Source organism: Ambystoma mexicanum, chromosome 5p (assembly GCF_040938575.1).
Source record: "Ambystoma mexicanum isolate Mex_15411 chromosome 5p, UKY_AmexF1_1, whole genome shotgun sequence".
Classification (NCBI taxonomy): Eukaryota; Metazoa; Chordata; class Amphibia; order Caudata; family Ambystomatidae; genus Ambystoma; species Ambystoma mexicanum.
The window spans coordinates 952,649,670-952,676,583 of record NC_090930.1 but is presented as its reverse complement, the minus strand read 5'-3'; the positions used below and the strand labels follow the sequence as shown (position 1 = coordinate 952,676,583).

Below are 26,914 nucleotides of genomic sequence, written 5' to 3'. Positions count from 1 at the left end.
TCAGCAGCAACATGCTCGCCTTGGAAGCAAGACGACACAGCAACAATGGTTCGATCCCCGGGTCCGTGCTTAGAAACTTCTGGGTATTAAGCGTGTTATAAAGAACCATCATATCTTATCAGTGCAAATTGGCAAGTAATTAGCAATAGTGTTGGTGCAAGCAAGTGGACAGGTGGATTTGTGGATGCCCCCACTTCCAGTAGATCTATATAGCCTTTCTTCAAGTAGTCAAGAGTGAATGTTTTTCATTTCTGGTCACAAAGAGTGCAATTTGTCTCCAAGGCAAATTAGTAAATTCCTGAATCATGCTTTCACTACCTCAAAACCACCCCAGTAGCAATGGGCAACAAGATATCTGAAATCTCGGAAACCTTATTTTAAGCTGGCATGGGAATTGGGAAACAATTCTGGCGAAATTGTGGGGCTACGGATCAGTGAACCACGCAGTTACTGGGATCTCCCGTTAGAGGTGATAAGAGGCAAGCATTCGTAGTAAGCTCAGGCCTTGGTGGCAGTTTCATAGGGAGGAGCCCCAATTGAATGATGCTGGGACCAGTGGGTGGAAAGTTGAGCGAAAACAAACTTCCAGTAATGCATACTATGACATAAGGAAGTATACCTCTAGTAGGAATGTGAGGGTTAAACGATTCAATATTAATTCCAACAGAATGGACAAGTGAGTCACGTTTGTACCTGGAGCAGGGGTAAGCGTGATTATGTTGAGGGATGTATTGGGTTATCAGGAATAGTCCCAATGATGAGGTTCATACTGCACAGGGTCATATTTGTGACTGGTGGTGCGGCAAAACTGGCACTATGTTGCAATTTCATATGCATCTGGTGTAGTTAAGGGAATAGGTGGTGTTACTTTGTTTTCAAGATTGATCCATAGTAGATTAGCATGCGCCTATAAAGATAAATACCAAAACCGCTGAAAGAAATCTAAAACCTGATCCAGGTATGAAGTGCCTAGAAGCTGGCCGGCGAAGTGCTTCATAATGCACATGCATGGAAGGGGACAGGTCATGGAGAACCCACTGAAGAAAACATGATGGCTATTAAACATGCATGCACAACGACACATACACAAGGAATTCTGAATCTACATGTAGTGGGCTTTTTTTAATAAATGGATTAAACTTGGCAGTCAGGGTTTTGCATGATCAATTTGAAGTGAATTGAAGAAACTGGTTTAAGAGTTTCAGAGGAATGGTAAATTAAAAACTACGACCTTAGCAGATGGTCAGCTCTGCTAATCTACCGTCCAGGGTTTTTATGGCGTGGTAGTGTTGCAAAGGCAGATGTATTCTATGTGTAAGGGGGGGCTTGTAGAGGGATCCAGATTTGTTTTTGACCAGTAATAAACAGAGTGAAGGACGCCTGAGGCTAGGGTTGACTGATAGTGTTTTTTTTTTTTTAGGAAGTGCCATGTGTGCCGAATTGGAAGTCAGATTAGAATTTTCCAATAACGCTAGAAAGCAGGGGTGGGTGAGATTGTTCTAGATAGTGCAACCAGAACCGGTTTGAAGTATCCGTGCGAACCATGTGCAAATTACATTTAGGATTAAGAGGTCTAGGACCAGCTGGGACTTGTAATGAATTATGTTTGCATGTGAATGTATAACTGTACGGTCATGATCTACCACAGACTAATCCTAAAAACACATTAGATTAAGATGGAATTTAAAATAACGACAACCAATAAGAATGGGGGGGAGAAAAATTGGATTTGTGTAGGTTTTAACTAATCCCGTGCGGGGGTGGTTTGTAATAAAATATATGGGAGGGTTTTAACTGTTGCAAACATTTATATAATGTGTCAACTAGTGTGGTTCAGGGAGACTTGGTTTAGTTTGACTCCACAGGGTCATCTAGCCCCTCCTAGCCAATTGGACAATAAGCTTGCTTTATGGAAAAAACATGCAGTTGCTTTTTAAGAGGTGGGCCTACTCTGGGTTAAGGTGATTGGAGGTGCGCCCCCACAGAAGCTAGCCAGAGGTTAGCCACCTTCAATGGGGAGGAGGAAATTGAAACCACAGAAGGGAAGCAGGGCCAACTAAAGATAGACAGGATAACAGTTTAGTCACTTCTGGCTCTGCTTAAGCATCCTCTACTCTCAGGGCAAGGAAGCTTCCATCTTCCTGAATTCTAGTCTCTTACCAATCTAGTTAATCTGTGTGGGCGGCTATTAGAATGAGGGGCTGGCTGCACCCTAGGTCTGCTCAGTTTACTCAACCTGTAGCACATGAGTGCATCACTGATATTCACACCATTCTAGTGGGCGAATGAGAGACGTGGTTCCTGGTCATTTAGCCAGGTTTATCCTAGAGGATGTACCTCATTGGGGCCATGGTGGCATTTCTGACCATGATTGATGAGTCGTCTTGATAAAGCAAGCAATACATGGCAGGCATCAACTCACTCACAAGGCATGTGTGAACGGAGGGCAATGAAGCAACATATCCGAATAAAATCAAGCTACTTCGGAGAACATGGACAAAGCGATGAAAGGCCAAAGTATAGCGCCAACATGTTCATACCTTTGGAGGGAGCTGCACAGATTTAAAGGAGCAGTGGATGGAGGATGACAAACACCTTCCTAATTTTTTTCAGAACATTCTTTATCATATTTTATTGGAAAAAATGCATCTTTAAAAAAATGTATAATCAAATGTACAATTATCAATACAACAGTTACAGAATTGTCTTAGTTCTATACACTGAACAGTAAATCTGTCATTTTCTATAATACATTACCATAGTATTTGGGTCCCTCTCCTCAATAAAGGTAACAGGCTGTATATGACGATTCCAACAGCTCTTTAAATCTACACGTGTTTCGGTTGTCAGAATAGATCATCAACAATAGTGTCCTCTTATTGATGCAACCTTCATCAGGACGATAAACAAAACACCAAATGTGTTTTGCTTCATATATGCTGGGTGAGCCACATCATCTCCACATTTCCTTCATGGGAGGGATCCAGATGTACTGGCCTAATCACAACTCCACTTTGAGTCTTTCTCTAGATCAGATTACAGTCATATAGACTCCAAGTGTGCTTCTTGTTATGTACTATGGTGTCAGGATTCCTCCTTATAATATGGTACCAGTACCATGGTTAACTGATCAGTAGTGGCCCATCACTAATTCTCGGCGTCTCAGAAGCACACGGATATATTCCAGTGCATGGCTCGATTGCCACAGGTCTTTGCACACTGAATGGGAGACCCTTCACTGTATTCTTTCGGCGTTCTTACTCGTTCGCCCGCATATTTGCAAAACCTCTGTCTCGTGAAGTGTTAAAATCATATACAGACTTATCTTAATTGAGGAGAGGGACCCAAATACTATGTTAAAATATCAATGGAAAATGACAGATTTACCGTCGTTTAGTGTATAGAACTAAGACATACTGCTGTAAGGAAAGTATGAAAGAAATTGCGTGAGCACAATTCTGCAACTGTTGTATTGGTGTTACTTGTACATTTCTTTTTAAAAAATGCATTTTTCCAATAAAATTATAAAAAGAATGTTCTGAACAAAAATTAGGAAGTGATTGTCGTCATCCTCTATCCACTGGGCCATTGTGTTCTGTATTGCTCTGTGTTACTACCTGAAGGACCCCTTCTATTTGTTGACACAGATTTAAAGGAGGACATGTTAATAAGACATTTGGATGGGGTACAACTTGAGGGAGGCAGAGGACTGGCAAGAGGCTGAGATTGCAAATGAGAAAGGCAGACGTGTTTGTATGATGGGGAGAAGTGCTTTAATTACCCCTTCATGTAATCATTTGAACGATAGTTTGGCTGTCAATAAAAATGTTTATTTTGACATTTATAAAGTGTGCTAAACCCTTCGGCATCAAGGTGCTGTCACAGAAAAAAGCATGCATAGCAAAGAAATGCATGGAGTTCAGCATAGTCCAAAAACTAGCAACATAATGGGGGGTGCATAGAGTAAGTACTATCCCGTGAGAAAAGCCAGGTTTACAGGTTCTTGCAGAAGGCCCAATATGCAGGTTCAGATCTTAATGAAAGAGGGAGTGCATTCCAATTCTCGCCCGCAATCACTTGGAAGCTGATGCCCCCTGATCTTTGTAGTTTGTATCTAGGTACGGTGAGGCGACTCAAGTATATAGATCGGGTAGCCCTGGAGGTTTGAGTTATGTTGAACTCGGCAGATAAAAATTTCAGTACAGTGTGAGATGCACTTGTGGGTGAGGGCTAGGGATTTGAACAGAACGCGATCGCCAACACGCAGCCAGTGCATATTTCTTTTAATTTCAGAAATGCGGTCTTTCCTGGGGATGTTCAAGGCTACTCTGGGCATTTTTATTTGATTTTATTGAGTTGTCAAAAGGTATTGTACACACTAAAATAGTGTCCAATGCGTGTCAATAACAATCCTCCCAACATCCCACCCATCAACAGTACCGCATAATTCATTAAACGACAACTTCCCTTATACCCCCTGCCCCCCTCAGCCTCCCCTCTGTGGGCAGCGCCTCAATTAGTGAGAGTCATAAATAGTTTTCAATTTCCTTATATATGGGTACTTGTCATCGTTCCGAGCATAGGGCGAGATCTCTTCCAAAATGGTCTGCATGATGGTAACGTCGCAGCCGAATAACTTTCAGACTCTGTATTGTGCAAGATTTTTTAAACAGTTGTCATGTATTTGGATATAAAGCCTCCCCATAACTGTTCATACTGGGTGGATTTTTGGTGGAGGGCTGCCGTGATACTCTCCATTGTACAGATGTTGGTGGCCACACAACCATTCCTTTTTCGTAGGAGCCCTGGACTCTTTCCATCCCATTGTGAGGCAGACCCAAGCCGCCAATAAGAGCGGGGCTGCTAAGCCTGCCAGTCTCCTAAAGTCTCCATCGTGTTCCTCCAAACCAAAAATTATGAGGAGAGGGCTGGCCACTCTCTGGATCTCATCCAATTCTTTTATCCATCCAAGCACCTCGTACCAGAATACCTTAACGCGGGGACACCCCCAACACATGCCAATAATCCACTCTGATCACATTGACGCCAGCACAGAGAACTCATTGATTGAAACATTTTGGACAGTATGCGGATCATATTGCCATCTGTGGAGCAATTAAATCACATGAAGTTGGTTTTGGCTAGATATCGATACTTGCGAGGTTCCTCTACATATTATTCCACATAATTCAGGGTCAATATCAGCTCATAGGTCTCTTTCCACTTAGTTCAAGTTTGCCGTTGAGCCACCCCCAGCTTCTACCAACACCATATACATGGTCAAGATAAGGCCCTTCATTTCTCTTCTCCCATCTAGAATTTTTTCGAAGGGGGTTAGCTACCGCTGGACTTTTTCCCTCCATTTCCCTCTCATTAGGACCCCTTTTAGTGGGAAGGGGAAGACTGGTAGATGGCCTATCCCTAGTGCGTCCTCCAGTCCCGGTAACGTGATGAACTTGTCCCCTCGCCAGAGTTGGCCCACTCAAGACCTGTCTCGAACCAGGACTGGAATCTGTTATTGCCAGGGATGTCCTCTAAGTCCTGGTGCCCATATGTGGCCGAGTAGGGACAGCCAGGATGTTTAAAAGGAGAGTCTCTTGGACTGGAAAGCAGAGTCGACCACTGGAACGAAAGAACCGAAGAAGGGCTGAAGAGGACAGCTGCTGCAACTCCTGGATTGATGGTTTGCCCAGGGAAGCCTTGCTGCAGGTCTGAATTGCCAAGTTCATCTCGACAGAGAAGCCCCTTCAAGGATGACTTCTTCCTTTGAGTTGGTGGGACCAATCAACTCGTAAGCAACCTGGATACCATTCTCCAGGCTGGTTAGGATTAACCAGGGAGGGGGACACCAGCTTGGCTGCTTGAATTACAGCTACTGGAACTGAAGTGACTCCATTTTATCAGCGTTTTCCGACGATCCTGTGCAGTACAGGAGTCCCGACTTCCTCCCTCTTGTCCCCATGAATGAGGCTCAGGAACAGTGAGATCTTCAGGACCTGCCAGGAACCAACACCGTCAGCTGCATTTTGTTCTTCATTTTAAGGTACCGTGCCAACCTGATTTAGAGAATGCCACTCTTGGGGTGAAAGTTCATGTAACTTTCCCAACTTTAAGGCCTAATCAGCTTGTGACCCAACATATGATTGTTTTTCGTCTAAACTACTTCTGAGAACTTTTGCAAAGACTTCACCGTTTACTACAAGAACTGCTCTTTCCCATCCAAGACACTAGTCCATTGACTCTGGCCTATGCCCATTGAACTGAATTGAGTCCTCTTGTGAACTGAAACTATTTGCACTGCCTAAGAAAGTATTTATGATCCATTCTACTTAACGTGTGCCTTTTACTACCATTGAAAGTAACAGAAGTGCCATTTTGCTCCTACTTCAGGGGAGCCTAACTTGTTCAGGAACTTATTGGTTCAGTACTGAAGTGTGTTTGTGTATAATATTAAGTTGTCTCCTTCTAGTGAAGGTTTTCTAAATGATTGTGTAATAAATTAATAAGTTTTACCAAGAAACCTTGGGTATAAGTGTCTACTTGAACCACTGATTGAAAGCCCTCTGTGTAACTTCTTGTACTGCTCAAATTCACTTTTGAGATAAGACTGGCTGCTCAGCTTGCTACCAAAAACTGTGGTACAGACTTATAACAAAGGTTGGTTTGGCTTACACATTTAGTCCTAATTGTATGTGGTTGTCCCAGAGAGTACTGCATGCAATTCTGTCTAACAGTGAGTAATGTGGATATCCAGGTAGTGACTTGCTTGGAAAAGTGGGCTGATATGACAAGACGATTGCAGGGTATTTGATGATCGACCAGGTCGAAGGTAGCTGAAAGGTCCATTAATAGCAGGAGAGGCATTTTGCCCAAGTCTTTGATTTAGTATAGTTGTATTTTCAGGTCTAGAAGGGCCGATTCAGTGCCATGTCCGAACCCAGATTGATGCAGGCCAAAGAGGTTGCTAGATTCCAAGTGAGCTTGAATCAGTAGATGGACTGCTCAAGCTAAGATTGAGGAGAAAAGCAAACAGTTTGTGGGGATGTTTGGATCTAGCATGGGTTTTTTAATAACCGTAGTACGTAAGCATCTTCGAGGTTAGATGGGACTATGTTGGTTGCGAAGGTGGTGTTGAATGTGGCTACGAAAGGAGCCAAGGCATCTGCGCATTCTTTGATGACTGGGGTGGGGCAAATGTCCCCTAGGCATAAGGATGGTTTGAGGTATTTAAAGATTTTGGTCATTTCTGGTTCTAAGACTAATTTGAAGGAGAAGGGGGTAATGGGTAATGTGGTACAGGAGTAGGTGTGAAGACTGGTGACATCCGAGAAGTTGGTTTTCCTTTTGAAGGATTTTTTTTGGAGGGATATTTTGTGAAACAGGGCAGTTTGTATGTTAGTACATCAGATCAAGTCCTTCACGCAGCTGTGGGGGAGGGGGAGAAGGAACAAGTTACTTACCTGTAACTGTTCTCCAGCATGGGTCTGGCATGGATTCACATGCTCATGAATATTCCCCGTCGTCAGGCTGGGAATCCTCGGTAAAGAAAAAATCAGTATCAGTTTTGTTTCTGATCTGTCTCTTAGTAGTAACCAATCACCGATCTCTGGGTCATACTGCCCCCAACCAATGACTGCCCTCTCCCTAAACCCCGCCTCTGGCAGCCATCCTCATATTTGGTAGCACGTAAAGTGGCAGTATGACCAAGTGAAGAGCCGAAGAGGGGCGGGAGGGTTCGCATGTGAATCCATGCCAGACCCATGCTGGAGAACAACAGTTCGAGGTAAGTAACTTGTTCCTTCTCCAGCATGGGGTCTGGCATGGATTCACATGCTCATGAATATAAGAATACATAGCAGTATACACATGCACAACCACGGGAGGTGGCAACAGGCTCAACATTAAGCAATACAACAGGCTCAACATTAAGCATCTCTTACCTCCTCACCAGGCTCACCTTAAGCGAACAGGTTGCGCAGCACTGCTTGGCCGACCCTGGACTCCTCCCTAGAGTCCCGATCGAGGCAGTAGAATCTTGTGAAGGTGTGCGATGACCTCCACGAAGCAGCCCTGCAGATGTCCAGCAGGGGCACACCAGACAGGAACGCCGTGGTAGCAGCGATTGCTCAGGTCGAATGGGTTCTCGGACAGCCGGGCAGCGGTCGGTTTGCCAACCGGTGACAATGAATGATGCAGCCGGAGAGCCATCTGGAAATGGAAGACTTCGAGAGAGCCTTCCCTTAATTCACAGACCCAAAGTTCACAAACAGTTGTGACGTCTTCCGAAAACTCTTCGTGCGGTCCACGTAGAACTTCAGCGCTCTAGCTACATCCAGCGAGTGCAAAGTCCTCTCGGCCGGAGTCTAAGGCAACGGGAAGAAAACTGGTAACACCAAAGGCTCGTTGAGGTGGAAGTCCGACGGCACCTTGGGCATGAAGGAGGGGTGCATCCTCAGCACCACCCTTGTGTCATGAAAAGTCAAGTATGGAGGCTTGCAAGATAGGGCCTGAATCTCTTCCACTCGTCGTGCAGAGGTGATGGCCAGGAGGAACGCTGTCTTCCATGACAGGAACTTCAAAGGCGCAGAATGCATAGGCTCGAATGGGGCTCCCATGAGCCTGGTCAGCACCACATTAAGCCCCCACGACGGGGCAGGAGCCTTCACCGGCGGGAATGATCAGAATAGTCCCTTCATAAATTCCTTCACCAGGCGATGAGACCACAAGGACGCCTGTCCCGTCATCCTGGTATATCGGTAGATGGCAGCCAGATGTATTTTTATGGAGGCGTGAGCCAGTCCAGCGACAGTAGGTACGGCAGCACTTGAGGGGCCGTAGTCCGCAGAAGGTTAATCTTCTGTGCACGGCACCAGACAGAGAACCTCTTCCATTTATGATCGTAACGCGTGAGAGTTGAGGACGCCCTGGCCTTTGCAAGAACCTCTCTGCAATCAGCCGGGATATCGTACCCTCCAAACTCTAGTGCTGCAGGTGCCAGGCCTGGAAGTTCAGCGACTGTGGGTCGTGATGGAGAATGGCGCCTCCTTCTCTGGAGAGAAGATCCGCGTCTGCCGGCAGCTTGACTGGTGGGGACGTTGACAAGTCCAGAAGGTCCGGGAACCAGATCTGCCTTGGCCACGCCGGTGCGACGAGGATCATCCTGCACCTGGACTTCTTGAGCTGGTTGATGAGGCGGAGCAGCAACGGCAACGGAGGGAATGCGTATAGAAACAGGCCGTCCCAAGGGAACGAGAAAGCATTGCCCATGCTCCTCGGCTGTGGGAAGCTGCTGGCGAACCTCTGGCACTTGGAGTTCGTCGCCGTCGCGAACAGGTCGATCTGGGGTTTGCCCCATTGTTGGAAGAGTCGATCCACTTGATCCTGGCACAGTTCCCACTCGTGGCACGAGTGCAGCTCCCTGCTGAGTGAGTCGGCGATGGTGTTTTTTTATTCCTGCCAGGTGGAAAGGAAACAGAAACATCCCCTGGGTGACGCCCCAGTGCCACAGATCCTGGGCCTCCTTGGATAGGGCTGGGGATCTGGTGCCTCCTTGCTTCCGTATATAGAACATCGTGGCGGTGTTGTCAGTGAAGATCCTCACCACTTTGCCCTTGAGGGATGGAAGGAACGACTTGAGAGCCCAGAACACTGCTCGGAGCTCCAGAATGTTGATGTGGAGAGACCTCTCCTCCGGGAGCCAAAGGCCTCTTGCGTGGAGGTCTCCGGTGTGGGCCCCCCAACCCTCCAGAGAGGCGTCAGTCAGTCTCCTGAAATGCCGGGATTTGAAATTCCGTGCCCGTCATGAGGTGAGCACGGATGCCCCACCATAAGATCGCCCGACGGAACTCCTCGTCGAGAGGGATCCCTCGCCTGAAGCCAGCGGGCGTCGAGGAACTCCTGTAGCGGACGCATCCTAAGTCTGCAAAGGGGTACAAGATAGATGCATGAGGACATCATCCCGAGGAGGGACTTGATGGACCTAACCTTGGCCACGTCCGTGGCTAGCAGACCTTGCCCAGGATGGTCTTGGTCCTCTCCTCTGAAGGGGAGGCCAATTGTCCCACTGTATCGAGCTTCGCTCCCAGAAACCGTGCTATCTGCGATGGGACCAGGTGGGATTTGGGGTAGTTGATGGCGAACCCCAGCTCCGTGAGCAACCGGACGGTTTTCGCCGTGTGTTCGACGGCGAGTTCCCTTCTCCTTGCCCGGATTAGCCAGTCGTCCAGGTAGGGGTAAACATGGGTCCCCTGCAGGCGCAGCAGTGCCGCCACTGGTGCCAGGCACTTCGTGAAAGCCCTGGGTGCCGACTTTAATCCGAACGGTAGGGCTCTGAATTGGTAGTGGCGTCCCTGAACCACGAACCTGAGGAACTTCCTGTGCCTTTTTAGAATAGGGATGTGGAAGTAAGCATCCTCCAGGTCCAAAGACGACAGGAAGTCGCCTTCCTCCAGCTGTCCCAGCACGTGCTGGAGGGTGACCATCCTGAATGTCTGCGCCTTGATGTACTTGTTTAAGCGACGCAGGTCCAGGATGGGGCGCGAACCGCCTGTCTTCTTCCTGATGAGGAAGTACCTTGAGTACACTCCGGAGCCCCAGAGCCTTCTGGGGACGAGCTCGATGGCACCCTTCTTGAGCATCGCCCTTACCTCCAACAGCAGTTGAGGGACGCGATTTTCCTTCCTGGCCAGGGGAGGAATGCGAGGGCACTTCTTTTGGAATTCCAGCGAGTGCCCGTTGGCCAGGGTCTCCAACACCCAAAGGTTGGTGGAGATGGATTCCCACACGCTGACAAACTTTGTCAGCCTGCCTCCCACCAGGGTGCTTCGGTGGGGGCCCGACAACACGGCCGGGTCAGTCTTGCTTGGAGGCGGCCTTGCCGCCTTGGCCTCCTTGGCGACAACGGCGGGATCCCCCTTGCTTGCCGCAACCTCTGTAGGCCTCCTGGGAAGAGGAGCGGGCCGCCTGGCGGTAAGTGGAGGAGCCACCGCTGGAACCTTTGGAGGCACCCGGTCTGCCTCCGGCGCTCCAAAAGGGCCGTTGCTGTTTAAGCACCCCGAGGGCCCGGGCCATCTCCGAGTCGGTCTCGAGGGTCTGTAGAGACTCGTCCACCGCCTTACCAAAGAGGTTGTTGCCATCGAACGGCATGTCCAACACTCTGGTCTGGACATCCTGGCGAAAGTCTTTTGCCTTGAGCCATCCTCGTTGTCGGAGGCAAACTCTGTTGCCCAGTTGGTGAAATCCGGTATCGGCAATGTCTGATCCGATGCCACCTCGCCTTCCTGCAGAATTTCTAGGGCCTCCGCCCTCTTGTCAGGTAGGAAGTCTAGCAGGGGCGCCATCTTGAACCAGAGCTCCCCGTCGTAGCGGGCCACGATCGCCAAGGCATTGGCCGCCTTAATCGTCGTCCCATGGAGTCCAACTTCTTGCCCTCGCTGTCCGGCGGGGAAGTGGAAGCCGCCGCACCCGCTGCCTTCTTAGCCGCTGCCGAGACAACAGAGTCCGGCGTGGGCTGGGCCCTGAAGCACAAGGGGGTGGTATCGGGAACTCAGTACTTCTCGTACCTGTCCCTCTTGGCGGGTGCCGTGGAAGGGTTCTTGAGGACAGCAAGCCCCTCGTTCCAGACGTCGAGCAAAGGCACCGCGAGGACCAGCTTCCTCTTGGCCTCTCGTCGTTGGTACAGAAACCCTTCCTTTCTTTGTAACAGAAAAAATGAGAAAATCTCCTGAAAAAGCGTGAAAACGCAGCAAAAAAACTCGAGAGCTAAACACGAGGACTCCCAACACTTGAGCGTGCAGTAAAAATCTGAGGATGACTGCCAGAGGTGGGGCTTAGGGAGAGGGCAGTCATTGGCTGGGGGCAGTATGACCCAGCGATCAGCGATTGGTTACTACTAAGAAATACAGATCAGAAACAAAACTGATACCGATTTTTCCTTTACCGAGGATTCCCAGCCTGACGACGGGGAGTATTCATGAGCATGCGAATCCATGCCAGACACCATGCTGGAGAATAGGGGATTCCAGCTCTCATAGGGTGGTAAATAGTTCTCTAGTAGATGAGTTAGCCTTGTCGATTCATGTGTTGCGTGGTGCTTTTTGCCTCGAGTATGGCCGATTTAGTCTTTAGCGGAAGTGGCAAAAAGAGTTTTGTTAGATTTAGTCAGATCTTTGCACCACGTGGTTTCTGAGGCCCGTTTCTTGGTGCAGAGTACCTTGTGGTCTTGGGTGAACCAGCCATTTATGTGGGCAAGTGGTTTGGGTAGACATAGAGGTGCAATGGTGTTGATGGCGTGAGTTAAGGAGCAATTGTAGAGGTCTACCAGCATAGTTTGGTCACTAGGTGAGATTTGGAGTTCCCATGATTGCTGTAAGCAAGGGCAGGATGCATATTGTCATAATGTTCCTGGAATCTCGTGTTAGGGCGGCTGGGAGGAGTGCGGGGGTGTCGAGTTGGGTATGCTGAAGCGGATATTGGTGGTCCGACATGGGCACAGAGTGCTCGCTATGATTGTGATGTTGCAATTCCATTACCCAAGCCAGACAAGGATGCAACTCTTGTTTTGAGCAGGTTGGAGAACGCGTTGAGTGTAGCCTAGGGCCCCTGCGGCTATGGCATTCGTGTCAGCGTTTCGTTATAGCCTAGATTAACATCGCCAATGACGACAATTTTGGTAAGGGCCTTAATGTTAGCTGAGAGGATCGGATGGATTATGACAATAGTGGAACTAGGGGGTCGATAGATCAGGTGAATGGTTAGGGTGTTGGTTTAAGATGGAGCCAGTTTGAGACAAGCCTGTGGCTAGTGGGGTGCATTTAATTTCCCATAAAGGGAAGATATATATGCAAGGATCCTGAATCCCATGTCTGCATGCTGTCCCAGGTTGCTTCACTTACGAGGATGGGATTTGAACTCGTGTTCAAAGTACAATGGACTGGCCAGGTGGGATTCAGGGAATGCATTATTTTTTCCAGCAATGAGCGTTTACTGTTTAGATTGCCACACGTGTGGCTTCCAGGAGTTGGGAGTGCTGTTCCACTCCTGGAGTTGGGTAGGTGGCACCAAGAAATATATTTTCAGGATTCCAGCAGTGTTTGCCTATGTGGTATATGGATTTGGGTGGCACATGAGGGGCAGGTTCCAAGAGTTGCATGCTGTCCACCACGATTCACTGGGCAGCATCTAGGACATTCGCCTTTGTGCCATTATTGGGAAACTCTCCACATTGTGTTTATATTGGGTTGTTGCCCTAGCGACTGACTGGCCTGGACATTGTATGGATCTGTCCCCTGAATCCCTACTGCTAAGAGGAACCACCTTTCATGCAGCATTCGTTGGCTGCATTCACTAGTGCGTGTCTGATGCGGCAGGGTTAACTACATGATTTGCTAGCAACCGCTCTAGCCGCCGGCGGCGGCTGCTGTTTTAGAACCTTACGTTGAAGTGTTGCTGCATGGATTCATTGTTATGTTCAGTTCTCTTCCTTTGGCTCCACCAGCTACTGCCTTTATAGGTATAATTGAACAGCAATAATCAACATGTAAAGATCAGGATCTGTGTCCTATGCCCAGGTGTTGAACCAAGTTCCTAAAAAATGACCATTTTTAAAGCATTTAAAGTGAGCTGCTGCCTTTCAGCAAGTAGAGTCCATATTAACTATGGTCACTTAAACACCCAAAAATAATTGTTAAAATAATGCACTTGAACTGGATAGGCACCATCAAAATGGGCCTTCTCTGAGGCAGTATCGTTGACACCTTAATGACATTACTGGGTTTGACTAACACGCAAGTATTGATCTCTGCGCCATCTCATTCCTGCACCCCTTCCCCCTCGCCCCCATTAATTGTTCCCATTGCCATTCACCGATCAAATGCACTCAAAACGTGTAGATTTGCTTCACTGCAACCAAATGTCATCAAAACCAAATTACAATTGGGTATCTTTGACATTTCAGTTTGTGGAGGGATTTATTTTTTATATGCAAGCAGGAATTTACTTAAAAGTGCTTCCTCACAAACAGCAGTCATTTACGCGTTGCTTTAACCCTACGACCTCAGCGCAAGTCAATATAGTAAATAGAATGATCATGGGTGCTAAAAGCCCAGGTTGCCTACCCTATCTTATAGGATTCCACACTAAAATACATTTAGTAAAATGCATATCATAATCGTGTTGAAACATGCAAAACATCTGCTGTAACCTAATGACCTTGCCCCAACAACGTACCCATCACTAAATGCATGCCAGCTGGCTGCTTTGCAGAAAGTTTAACTATGGAACCAACATTTTAATGAAAAGAAAAGGTCACCTTTGAAGTCCCTTTTGTAGAGCAGTAGACGCCGGATCTTCTCAGACACACAAGCATCCTCTTCCATGACTTTTTAGCCAATTCTTTCACATGTAAAAAGCCTTGAATTTCAGGGCAGCTGCTCGTGTTCAGAAAGTTCTGTTAAGAACAGAACATTTTCATATAAAACAAAAATTGTATTTACTCAATGTGCACATTACTGACAATACTAGAAGTAAAAAAAGATTTCAACATACAAAGATGAACAGAGCTGACCTCTGCCTAACGCAGAGATTAACATCTCCAACAAGAAAAGCTAGCCTCATCGGAGGCTTCCTAAACACAGCAGGTAAGCTGCCATGGTCACTACACGATATCACTGCAGAATGTGATGCTCCCTTTGATCCTGCACATGTCCCCACACAACAAAGCAAGTGTTCAGTCAATGCAGTCTATGCCATTACAATGTAGAAATCCAGTAGCCTCCAAATATGAAAGCTATAAGTCTGAAGCAATGTCTGTGCTACGCTTTGCCATGACACCGAAAACTGCAAAAAAGTCCACATCACAACTGAGTTTTTCATCAAACCGCCGACGTAAAAATATTAGCATGGATTCAACAAGGTTTGTGCCATTTGTAAAGGAGGAGAGGTACCCTTTCAAACACTTAAACGCCGTCCTTCTCAGCATAGATTTTCTAATCAACAGGTTAACAATCTTTGCTTTAGTGGGATAAGAAATTATCTTACACCTTAAAACTCACTAATGTGAAAGGGGAAAATGTACAGTACATGATAATCCAAGTAATTTTACCTATGGTAATGCCCAAATTGAATTTGTTTTACTACTTTTGCGTGTTACGTTTAATAGGTTGTTATTCAATTGTACTTGTGGATCATTAATGGTTCCTTGCAGTTCAGGCAAACGGATATAAATAAGCACCTATTGGAAGAGCGCCACACCTGTTCAAATAAGGTCCCTCCGCTTCAATGTATTCACTCATCTTTGACAAATTAAAAACCATCTGTCCCATTCCACACCATGATATGCTAAACAGTCAGTGGTGTTGGATATACTCCCACTAATATCCAAGAAGTTATTCTTCAAGCTGCAAAAGGTATTGACAAAGACCTTATTAGCATTGCCACAAAAACCAACACTTCTTTCTAAATGTGCGCCTGGAATCTTTGTGCCAATGAATTTGTTATGGGCAAAGTACCTTCGCAATGCTGCATGCATGACATACGACAGGATGAGTGGTAGGCGTGGTGAACACTTGGCTAAAGCTCTGCAGATCTTTATCCTCACAAACTATTCCATCCCTTCTCCTATGCACTCCAGAGCATTCATTTTGGCTCACAGGATGAATTAAAAATTGCAACAAAGAAATAAACCAATAGATGCCCCAACCCCCCCAATCAAACTTACTATGAAGTTTGAAAAATTCCTTTGCAGCAGCTCGAGGCGTTTGGGAAATTGGACTCTGCATTCCTGGGTAAAGGCCATGCCACGAGTTAAAGACACCCAGGCCCAAAGTAAGTGACCAAGAGGATAATTCCAAGAAATTGTGGGGGAGAAATACAGTAGTTCTCTGCTGAAGATTGAACACTGGAATGACCACAAACAGAAGACTGAGCTCCATGTAGAACATGGCCCTAGCTGAAGCACCGAATGGAAGAACTGCCAAGGACAAGGTTTGATCCTGATAAAGTTCCATTACCAGGGTCCTATATGTGAAGACCAGGCAGAAATTAAAGTTACTCACTGTAGTGACTAGAGTACTCTAGTCCCCTTTCCACCATCCTTGTGGGCGTCTGCCAACATGGGGACAGTACCAGAACCTTTGGTTGGGGGAACAAAAATGAGCTTCCCTTCAAATTCAGTATAGCGTGCAGGGGCGCAGCCTCTGGCGTGGAAATGCCCAGTCGAGGCCCTGCCCCCCAGTGCCTCACCTCAGTGCCCTTTGAACACATCGAACGCTTAGATACCTGGCTAGTAATATTACCTATAAGCGATCGGCATCATAGCGGTGAAGGTGGGAGGGATGTAATGAGGAAAGGGGACTATGGACCGAGTTCTCTAGTTACTACTGTGAGTAACTAGAATTACTCATACGTTCTGTCCCCTTTCCTCCATCCTTATGGGCGATCCACCAAACAAGAACATAGGGTGGAGCTGTGACAACCTGCCTCATATCCAGGATGAATCTAAAAGGTTCTTCAGAATCGCCTGACTAAACACTGCGTCGTGCCTGGAGCAGGTTTTCAGCGAATATTGTTTACATAAGGCCGACAGAGACCAAAGTGGCTGCCTTGCTGATGACATCCCAAGAAGCAGGTCTCTGAAATGCTACTGCCATGGCCTTGGCTCCAACTGCATGAGCATGAATCCCCTCAGGAATAGGTTTGCCCATGGCTGTGTAGGCATCCGACATGGCCAGGTCCATCCCCATGGGGGGCGATGGAAGCCTTGGATACCCGAGAGCTAGGTGAGGAGCCCCAAAAAGTCACAAACAGTGCATCGGACCACCTGAAGAAAAAGTTTCTTACCTGGTAACGTTTTCGATGGGATGGTCCGACGACGTATTCCATATCTATGACAGTAATCACCACAGCTGTGCTGCTTCGGAAAATCTTTTGGCGTCTGCATCCTGCGTCGACACGCTGTACTCGAGGGCCTCAGTCGAGCCGACGTCACCAGATGTTATAAGTAGGACGCACGACGCCCGTAGTCTGTTGTAGTTTTTTCCCAGAACGTGTGGCACCAATCTTGTGCCGGTATGACCACAGAAAGCCTTGCGGAAACGTAAGCTGCAATTGCATAAGAAATTCTGTAGCGGGTTGGCAGGGAGGGAGTGATATGGAATACGTCCGACCATCCCATCGAAAGAATGTTACCAGTTAAGAGTAACTTGTTCTTCGAGGGGATTGGGTCCTCTGACGTATTCCATATCTATGACAGACTCCCAAAGCAGTACCAACATCAAGGAGAGAAAAGAATTTAGAATATACAAATTTAGAATGCCCAATGAAATTGCAGAGTAAACGACCGCCTTGCCAAAGGTCAGATCCTGCCCATGGATAGAATCTAGGGAGTAATGACATACAAAAGTTTGGACCGAAGCCCATGTGGCTGCATCACAGATGTTACGAATAGGAACCCCCTCTGCAGGGCGGTAGAGGCAGCCATACCCCTAGTAGAATGGGCCCGTAAGCCCATCGGAGGGTCCTTACCTGCCAGACGGTAACATTCAGAAATTGCCAAGATAATCCCTCTAGACAAAGTCTGCTTAGTCACAGCTTGTCCCAAACGCCTTCCAGCGTAACCAATAAAGAGCTGATCGTCCACTCTGACCCGGGACATGCATGAAATGTAGAAACTCAAAGCTCTCCTAGGATCCATCCTATGGAGCCTCTCCTCTTCCCTAACAGGATGCAGAGGAGGATAAAATGCTGGAAGACTAACCTACTGTAAATGGAATTCCGACACCACCTTCGGAAGAAAAGGATGAACTCTAAGGACAACCCTGTCCTTATGAAACAGTGAAGGGTGGCTTAACTGAAAGTGCCTGTAACTCACACTCTGCGAGCGGAAGTGACCGCAACTAAAAATACAGTTTTCAGGGTCAACGGTCTCAATAGACAAGAATGCAACGGCTCAAATGGAGCACCCATAAGGAATTTCAAAACAAGGTTCAAATCCCAACCGGGCACCTGGAAAGCTGACGGAGGGAACACATTAGTGAGCCCTTTCAGAAACTGAGAAATTAAAGGAATTTTAAAATAAGAACAATCCTCAGACAAGCGCTTAAATATGGACAGCGCCGCCAGGTAACCTTTAACGGTACCCACTTGCAAGCCCCTGTGAGCTAAAGAAAGCAAAAAAGACAGAACCACAGGAATGTCACATGAAAAACGATCCACATTCTTAACCCTGCACCAGTCGCAGAACTTTCTCCAACGGCAACGGTACAGGGAGTTTGTTGCCGGCCGTCTGGCCGAAAGCAACACCCCCCCCCCATCACGTCTTCAGGGAGGTCCCAATCCTTATACCTCAACCTTTCAGAAGCCAAGCGTGAAGGTTGAGGGATCTGACCTCTGGATGGAGAACCTGACTCCCGTCCCGTGAGAGCAGATCGTCTCGGTAGGGAAGACGACGTGGAGGGCAGATGGACAAGTCGAGAAGGTCCGGGTAGCACGTCCTCCAGGCCCATGACGGAGCAATGAGGATCATCCGGGAACCGAACCTCCGTAGCCTCCGCAGCACTTGCGGGATGACGGGGACTGGAGGAAACACGTACAGCAGTGGGAATCCACTACGAACGCATCTCCTAAGGCTCCTCTTGGAGAAAATTCCCGCGAGCAGAATCTTTAGCACTTCCGGTTGACAATGGAGGCGAAGAGATCCACTAGAGGGGTCCCCCAAAGGGCGAAGATCTCCAGGAGAATCTCTTGAGCCAACTCCCACTCGAGAGATTGCGCTCTGCCTGCTCAAAGCGTCCGCCATCTCGTTTTCGTCTCCGGCCAGATGAACTGCCGAGATCGAAATTTCCTGCTGGATGGCCCAGAACCAGAGCTGCATCGCCTCCCTGCACAGAGGAAGTGACCTTGCCCCCCCCCTTTTTGTTGAGGTAGTGCATGGCCACTGTTGTACGTCAGAATCAGGACATTCTTCCCTCGCACAGTCAGCAGAAAAGCCTTCAGGGCAAGCCTGAAGGCCCTCAGCTCCAACAGATTGATATGGAGTCTGGACTCCGACGGAGACCGACTGCTGACCGTCAGCTCGTTGGCATGAGCTCCCCATTCCCGTGAGGGATGCGTCCGTCACGATTGTCACCTCCGGCCAGGGCAGCCAAAATGGAGCCCCCCTCATCAGATTGCCTTTGACGGCCCACCACAGAAGGTCCTGGGCGACCGAGGTCAGCACCTGAACGGGGTCCGACAACCTGCCGGAGAACTGGGACCACTGAAGCTTGAGGGTCCAATGCAGAGATCTCATCCGCAATCTGGCCTCTGGCACCAGAAGAATGCAGGGCGCCATGGGGCCGAGCAAACTCAAGAACTCGAACGCCGGGAGCGTCTGGGCAAGTTGAAACTTGTGCACCATCTGCTGAATGTGAAGAGCCCTTACCTGGGGAGGAAAACACTTCCCCAGGGATCTGTCGAGCACCGCTCCGATGTATTGGAGCCACTGTGTTCGCGTCAAGTGGGACTTCACAAGCTGGGCTTCTCCCTCAACTTGAAGGTAGTGGCAGGTGACGGACAGATGATCCAGGACTTGCTCAGGAGAGCGCGCCCTGATCAACCAATCGTCCAGGTAGGGGTAGACTTACATCCCCCTTTCCTGAGATGCGCTGCCACCACCACCATGAGGTTGGTGAAGACCCTCGGGCCGGAGGTCAATCTGAACGGCAGGACCCGAAACAAAGTGCAAGTCGCCAACTGCGAACTCCGGTACTTCTTATGCTTTGGATGGATTGGCACATGAAAATAAACGTCCTTGAGGTCGAGAGACACCAACCAGTCCTGAAGTTGAAGGGCCTGGAGGACTTGAGAAAGAGTAACCATCTTGAACTTGTCCTTCCTGAGGAGCTTGTTCAAACTGTGTAAGTCCATGATGGGTCTCAAGCCCCAGTCTTTCTTCAAAATCAAAAAATAAGGGGAATACTATCCCTTGTTCCTCTCTGCTACAGGCACCAGTTCCATGGCGCCTTTCTCCAGCAGGGATTGAATTTCCTGCGCAAAGAGCGGATCCGGACTCGAGGATAGATTCCCTGGTGGATTGTCGCGAGGCCTCTGCCAGAAAGGAAGACAGTAGCCGTGGGCTATGATCTCCAGAACCCACACATCTGAAGTAATGGCATGCCATTCCACAAGATGCTGCGCCAGCCTTCCCCCCAACCAGAGAAGCATGGTCCTCATGACTGAGCTGAGGCAGCTGCGGCAGTACCTGAGGGCAGAGAGGCAGCTGCGGCAGTACCTGAGGGCAGAGAGGCAACTGCTCGTGCGGCCTTCGCCCCTCGAGTACCTTGTTTTCCACCTCTGGCACTCCTACAGTTTCCCCTTTGACTAAGGATGAGTAATATCGAAAGGAACCTCCCCTCCATTGCTGTCCCCTAGGACAAAAAGGCAGAGGTTGGCGAACTGCAGCACCCAACGACTTCGCTGCAGCTTTGGAGGTCTGCAACCTCAAGGCTCTCGTCAGTCTTGCTGCCAAAAAGATGGTCACCATCAAAGGGCATGTTGAGGAGCCGGGCTTGCACATCAGGAGCAAACCCCGACTTCCGCAACCACGCAAACCTGCGTATTACGGTGCTCGCCGCCATGAACCGACTGACGCAATCAACCATGTCCAGACCAGACTGAAAGGACTCACACATGGCATCCTTGCCATCCTGCACAATAGCAAGGAAAACATCCCGTTCCTCCCCTTCGGGAATATGATCAGCCGTTAGGGAAATACAGTTCCACTGAGTGTGCGTGAAACGAGACAAGGCACAAACGGAGTTGGCAGCCTGAAGCACAATACCCCCAGAAGAAAATACCTTCTTCGCCCAGCCGTCAAAACAGTTTGTTGTCCCCATCAGGAGGGATGGTAGGGCATGACGCCTGCTTAGCTGGGGCCGTAGCCGCCTGCACCACCAAACTCTCCGGAGTAGGGTGCGTGGTCAAGTAGCAGGGGTCGCCACTCGCTGGGCGATATTTCTTCGGCAAGGACTTGCTCACTGCCGGGAGACTCTCTGGAGAAGACCAAGCCGCAGCCACCAGTCTCTGCAAGGCCATATGGAATGGCAGCACCGGGTCAGTTGGAGGACCTTGGTCCAAGATATCAGTCAGGTCATCCTGCTGAATATCCCCAAGGGGGCAGACCACCACAGGTAATCCGTGACCCTCAACATGAGGCACCGGTATGAGGATTCGGCACGCGTGCCAGTCTCCGGCTGACCAAACTCCACCTCCGGAGGGGTGTCTAGACCACTGGCGTCGTGCAGCGACTGACCCAAGTTGACTATGACCAGACACAATGTCATCAGGATCCTCTGCAGGAACCTCACCTTCCTCAGACCCCTCATCCACCTCAGAAGTATAATCCAGAGGCTGGAAAGAGGGAACTAAAAAAGGAAGACAAAGACATGTTTTGCCTTAGCCAGAACCTTTCTGGGGGGGGATCCCCCGTACCACAAGGTATCCCCGACAAAGCTGCCTCGAAAGGCGTCGAGGGTGTCAATGGAATCTGCGTTGAGCGTGGCACCGACAGCTTCGACGGCGTTGACAGGCCTCAAGGGCGGAGCCCTGAGCGTGTCTCGACAGCCTGGGTGCCGACGACTTCCTCGGAGGCGGGGCCTCGAGAGAGTCCGTCGACGACCTTGGCGTCGATGTCTTCCTCGAAGACATCACAGGTTCTCACCGTCTCAAGGGCGTCGAGGACCGGGACCTGGAACGAGCATGTCTAGAGCGACCATCCTTGTCCGACCGGGACCTCGAAGGCGCCCGGTGGTCGCGACGACTGCTCGAGCCTGAAGGCGGATGAGCGGTGTCTCTAGCACGGCCACGACCGGCGTCCTCAGACAGCACAGACGGACCGGAGCCCTGCGATTGAAAAATCACCAACATCTCCTTTCGGAATGAATCCCATTCCTCAGGAGTGGAATGCTTGTTGGGACAAGCAACCCGCCGACGGGCGGAATCCTCGGAAGAGGAGGGGGAAGGCGACCTGTGATGGCGCTTCCTGGAGTGCCTCGAAGAGGCAGGGGAATGGCGGGACCGACTCCCAGACCAAGAACCCCCGGACTCACGACGACGATGCAGAGAGTCGCCCCTCAAATCAACCGTCGAAAGACCATTGGAATGCGACTTCCGGGGCTTGACTACCTTACCGACCGACAGCTTCATCTTACGCTCCCGCAAGGCCTTCGATGTGAGCGATTGGCAGTCGACAGTCGTCCGTATCATGGTCCTCCCAAAGGCACCAGAGGCAAGCGTTGTACATATCAGTTAGCGACATCTTGGACCTGCACACCCGACACTTAAACCCGGACCGCGGGGTGGAAGAAGCCGAAGACGACATGCTTACAAGTAGCAACGAAGAAACAGGTTCGAAGAACCGAAAGAACAGGAATCAGTAGAATCGAGGCGCGCCGAGATCTCCGAAGTGAACACGTTCACGGAAAAAACAGAACTGAGGCTACGGGCGTCCGAATTATAACATCCGGTGATGTCAGCTCGACGGAGGCCCTCGAGGACAGCGTATCGACGCAGGAGCCGCAACATTTTCCGAAGCAGCACAGCTGTGGTGATCACTGTCAGATATGGAATACGTTGGAGGACCCAATCCCCTCGAAGTATTTTTCAGAGAGTGAAAACTTGAGAACCCTTGAGGTCCAATCAATGTAGGGCCCTCTCTGCCTCAGACTGTGGGTTCTGGAAGAACACCAGCAGGCAGATCGCTTGATTCAAATTTAACAGACCACCTTGGCCAAGAAGTTAAGTGCGCAAGATGACTGTCGTGAAATGTAGTGAAGAGCTTGCACGTAGACGATGCCTCCATCTCACCATCTTCCGTGTCACAAAGCGGATGTCCAGAGAGGCCATCATTTCAATAGGAATGCCTTTGAAAGCTGCAAGAACTTCATTGGGGTCTCAGACTGGGTGCGACCTATGCACTGGAAGAAAAAGCCTAAACAACCCATTTATGGTTTGCCCCAACCACCAGGTTGGCTGCAGAAAACATGCTTGGGGGAATTCTATTCAGTCCCAATGGCTGCCAAATATGCGCAGCAAGTATCCACCCGAATCCCAGAATAGGCCAGGTGCACCAAAAAAGCCAGAACTTCATCCAGAGGACAGGTGACTGGGTCCAGACCCTTGCCGCGAGCCCAATGGCAGAACCTGGTTCATTTGCTTTTCTACTGGGATTGAGTTGAGGGCCTCCTGGCCCAGTGATTGATGTCCCAGTTGTCATTGGAAAATTGAGAATGCTAAAGCCTCCGCTGATCAGAAGCCAGACTGCAAGGGCCAGTTTGGCTGGGTCCAGATGCTCCATCCTGCTGCGTCAGAAAGCCCCTGCTGGTGATTGTAAAATGGATGGGATCCTGGGCGCACAACTGCAGCAGATCCAAAAACCAGGGTCTCGAAGGCCAGTGGAGGGCAACCAAGATGAGGCTGCAGCCCACAGAAGCCTCGAACTTTGAAGGTCTGCTGGAGCAACGGGGTGTGGCGGGAACAAGCAACACCTGTGGCTTTGCCAGCAGATATGGAAGGTGTCTCCCAGTGACCCTTGACCTGCCCCTGAGGCAAACGGGGGCACTTGGCATTCAGAGGCGAGGCAAACCTATCCAGGTCTGTGAACCCCCCAAAGCAGGAACACAGGCAACAAGAAGCCTTTGTGCAACTCCCACTGTGTTGAACCCCAAGCGACTCAGCTAATCAGATTCTGCAGTGCTATCCCCAGGCAGGCCGACTGCAGAAATAAAAATCCTCTGAGGGCCCATTTGCAGATCGAAACTGCTTCCATGCCGACCTGGGGGGGGGTGGGGTGCGAGATTTCGGTACCACCCAGTTTGTTCAGGTAAAACATTGTAGAAGAATTGGCCATCTGGACCACAACCGGCACGTCCTAGATTAAGGGGAAAAACGCCTTGAGGGCCAGGCCCATTGCCTGGAGCTCGAGCAGATCGATATGAAAGGGCTTCTGTCCTGGACCATGCTCCATGAATCGTAAAGACCACCAGAGTAGCCCTCCTCCACCCAGTCCGAAAGAGTCCGTCGTCACCACCAGGGTAGGCTCCAGTAGGGTAAAGGGGGCTCCCACTAAAACATTGAAATCCATCAGCCACCAGTGAAGGTCTGGCAAAAGGAGCAGTGGTAATGGGATCCTGGCCGACTGAAACCCCATCTCATGATCCCAGTTGGCCGGCAGGTGCAGCTGGAGGCGCCTCATCTTGAGACGGGCATGCTGCACAGTCAGCACGCAGGAGGCCACCAGGTCCAGAATGTGCTGGAACCACCATGCCAAGGTGGTTGAGTTGGCCAGAAAGTGCCCCATTGCCTTGCAGAGGGACATAAGCCTCTCTGGTGTGGGAACACCCGTTGAACAGTATTCTTCCAATAAACCCCTAGAAAAGACCAGTTCCGAAGACTGGCATACCTGCAACTTCCTCCGGTTGAGGGAAACTCCAGCTGATGAAGGGTATGCGCCAATCTGCAGCACCATGGGTTGAGGGTGGGGGTCACCTTTCTGGTGACCCCCACCCTCAACAACCAGTCATCCAGATAAATGACTAGATGGCCCTCCAAGCAGAGGATGCCCGCCACTGCATTCATCAACTTCGTGAAGACACAAGAGGCAGAGTTCAGGCAGAAGGGCAGCAGTTTGTACTGGAAGTGGTATGACAATCGTGAACAGCAGGAACTTCCGATGCTATGGATATATGGGCACCTGCATGTACACATCCTTAATCCAGGGAACACATCGTCATCTGCACACAGACTCTGCTATGTGCGCGGGAGTAATCATCTTGAAGCGTTCCAGCGGCAAATACAGATTTAGAAATGACAGGTCCAGGACTACCCTCAGGCCAGCCTGGTTTGTTTCTTGGGTACCGCAAAAATCCTGCAAAAGTAACCAAAGCCCCTGTCTACAAGAGGAACCAGTTCCATTGCCGAAAGCAAAAGGACCTCCCGTAAAAAAGTCGGGGACCCGATCTGATAAGGAGACGATGATAGAGGAAGAGGCAGGCTGAAGCCCATGGAGACTTCAGCAACCCGTGTATCCTAGCTGTAAAGACACTTCAAGGTGTCTTTGAACAGAGCCAGACAACGACGCATAGGCAAGCTGTGTTCCCCAACCCTGAGGTCACTGCTTCAAGGCATCGGAGGCAGGGCCAGAGGGGCAGCGGAAAAACCCACACAACCATCCTCTGCAGTTTCCTTCTGTTGTCTCTAGGCGACCCGTCAGGCTTCCACGTACCACGATCTCTGAAACCCTTGAAGCCAGAGAAGGTCTGGGGTTTGAACTCTATCCTCCCCTTGGATTGAGGGAAGGATTAGACACCCGGCTTTGTCAGGATGGCCAAGAAACCGACTGAGGGGAGGTTTTCTTCAACTCGTCCTCAGTGGACGAATTAAAAAGGTCCACTCCCCCAAAGGGCAGTTCTACGTCGGATGAAAACTTGGTGGCATGCATCCAGGCCGTCCTGGACTCATCAAGCCAGCACCTCTGATGGCTGTGTGAATGTGGGAGACCGAATATTCCATGAGGTCCTGCACAACAGCCCACGAATCTGCCAGGAGGCTTGTTTGTATGAAAGGAGGTTGGGCAGAAATTCCCAGAGCTCCCACCAGAGCTAGCCACGGCCAGGAAATGCAGTCCTGAGATGGTGTAACATTGCTTTCCCAAGGACTCAAGTACTTTGTCCTCCTTAGAGAGGCAACTGGAGGTGGATCCTATGGAGGAAGACTAAGATTATGGTTTAGAACATAAGGAGGCTACAGCCACCACAGAAGAATGGGGCTGCGAGTGGTCGGCAAGGAGGATTGGCTCTCTGTCAGTCAGCCTAAACCTGCTGTCCAACTTGTTCATCTGGGCACTCCCAAACCTTCCGCGCCACCTGCAGCAGATCCTTCTGGAGTAGGACAGACCGTGGTTGTGGCGAGTTTCCCACCCAAGACCTGTGCAAGAAAACCAGATGCTGGGGGTGGTGGGGTGGAGGTTCCTCAGAAAGCAACCCAAGAACACCACCAGGACATGGAAACGGTCACGAAAGGCCTCAATGGATGCTGAGGGCTCATCTTCCTGGGCGTCGCCATCCTAGTTGAGTCATGTCCCCCACCCCCTTTTTCACAGGCCGAGGGTAATCTGGGCCGTGGGACAGGTGCTGGCAGGGTCCCTCCCCCAGGTCCGGAGCTGCAGACAAGTCCAACAGCTGTTGAGGGGGTGGGAGCTGGGGGTACAAGAGGCAGTGGAGTGGTCAGCAAGACTGTAGGTTCTGAACCGAGGGGGGACTGGCATTGGTGGAATAGGAAGAGTCCCCAGGGGAGGAGGCCTAGGAAGCAGCGCCTCGGGGTTAACCTTCACAATGTCCTTCAGGAGCCCCTTCATCTGAGGGGAACACATGAGGAAGAGAAAGCCTTCAAAGTGGTAACTCACTAGCCGCCGGGTCCCTAGGAGCCCTGCCCTCTGAGGTACTGGGCCTTTGCTCCTGGTCAAAGTGTCGATGAGCCTAGTGCATGTAGCTGCAGGGATGTGATGGGTACATGTACCCCTGCGGGGACCAAAACCTTTCACCGTAGGATCCACTGCTGCTTACAGAAGGGGGCTGGAATTGTCCTGCAAAGCCCACTGGATGTGTGAAAGCACTGGCATCGCCTGAGCTGGATCAAGGATGGCCGCCAGCCTGACAGGCTCTGCCACGTGACCCTCTGCCGTTTTTAAGCCTTGTGCCACGCCCTGGGTGGGAAGGCACGAAGCCCTGAGCTAAGAGAGGCCTCAGACACTAGGATACAGCTTGGGTCTTGCACCTGAAACAGACGTCGACCTCAAAGCCCTCTTGTAGTTGCTGAGCCCTCAGCCGGATTGCCAGTAGTCGAAACTCCCTGGATGACTGCCTCAGAGCGAGCTCTGGTAGGC

The 26,914-nt window shown here is 49.8% G+C and overlaps 1 protein-coding gene across 5 annotated transcripts in view; it reads right to left on the bottom strand.

The window, feature by feature from the left end:
• GRB10 (growth factor receptor bound protein 10) overlaps nt 1-26,914 on the bottom strand; it is an 848,605-nt gene that overhangs the window by 87,338 nt on the left and 734,353 nt on the right. For all 5 annotated transcript variants that reach the window (XM_069613407.1, XM_069613409.1, XM_069613406.1 and 2 more), the window contains one exon: nt 14,309-14,446. In XM_069613407.1, coding sequence (XP_069469508.1) covers nt 14,309-14,446 — 138 coding nt within the window. The remainder of the gene's footprint in view (nt 1-14,308; nt 14,447-26,914) is intronic.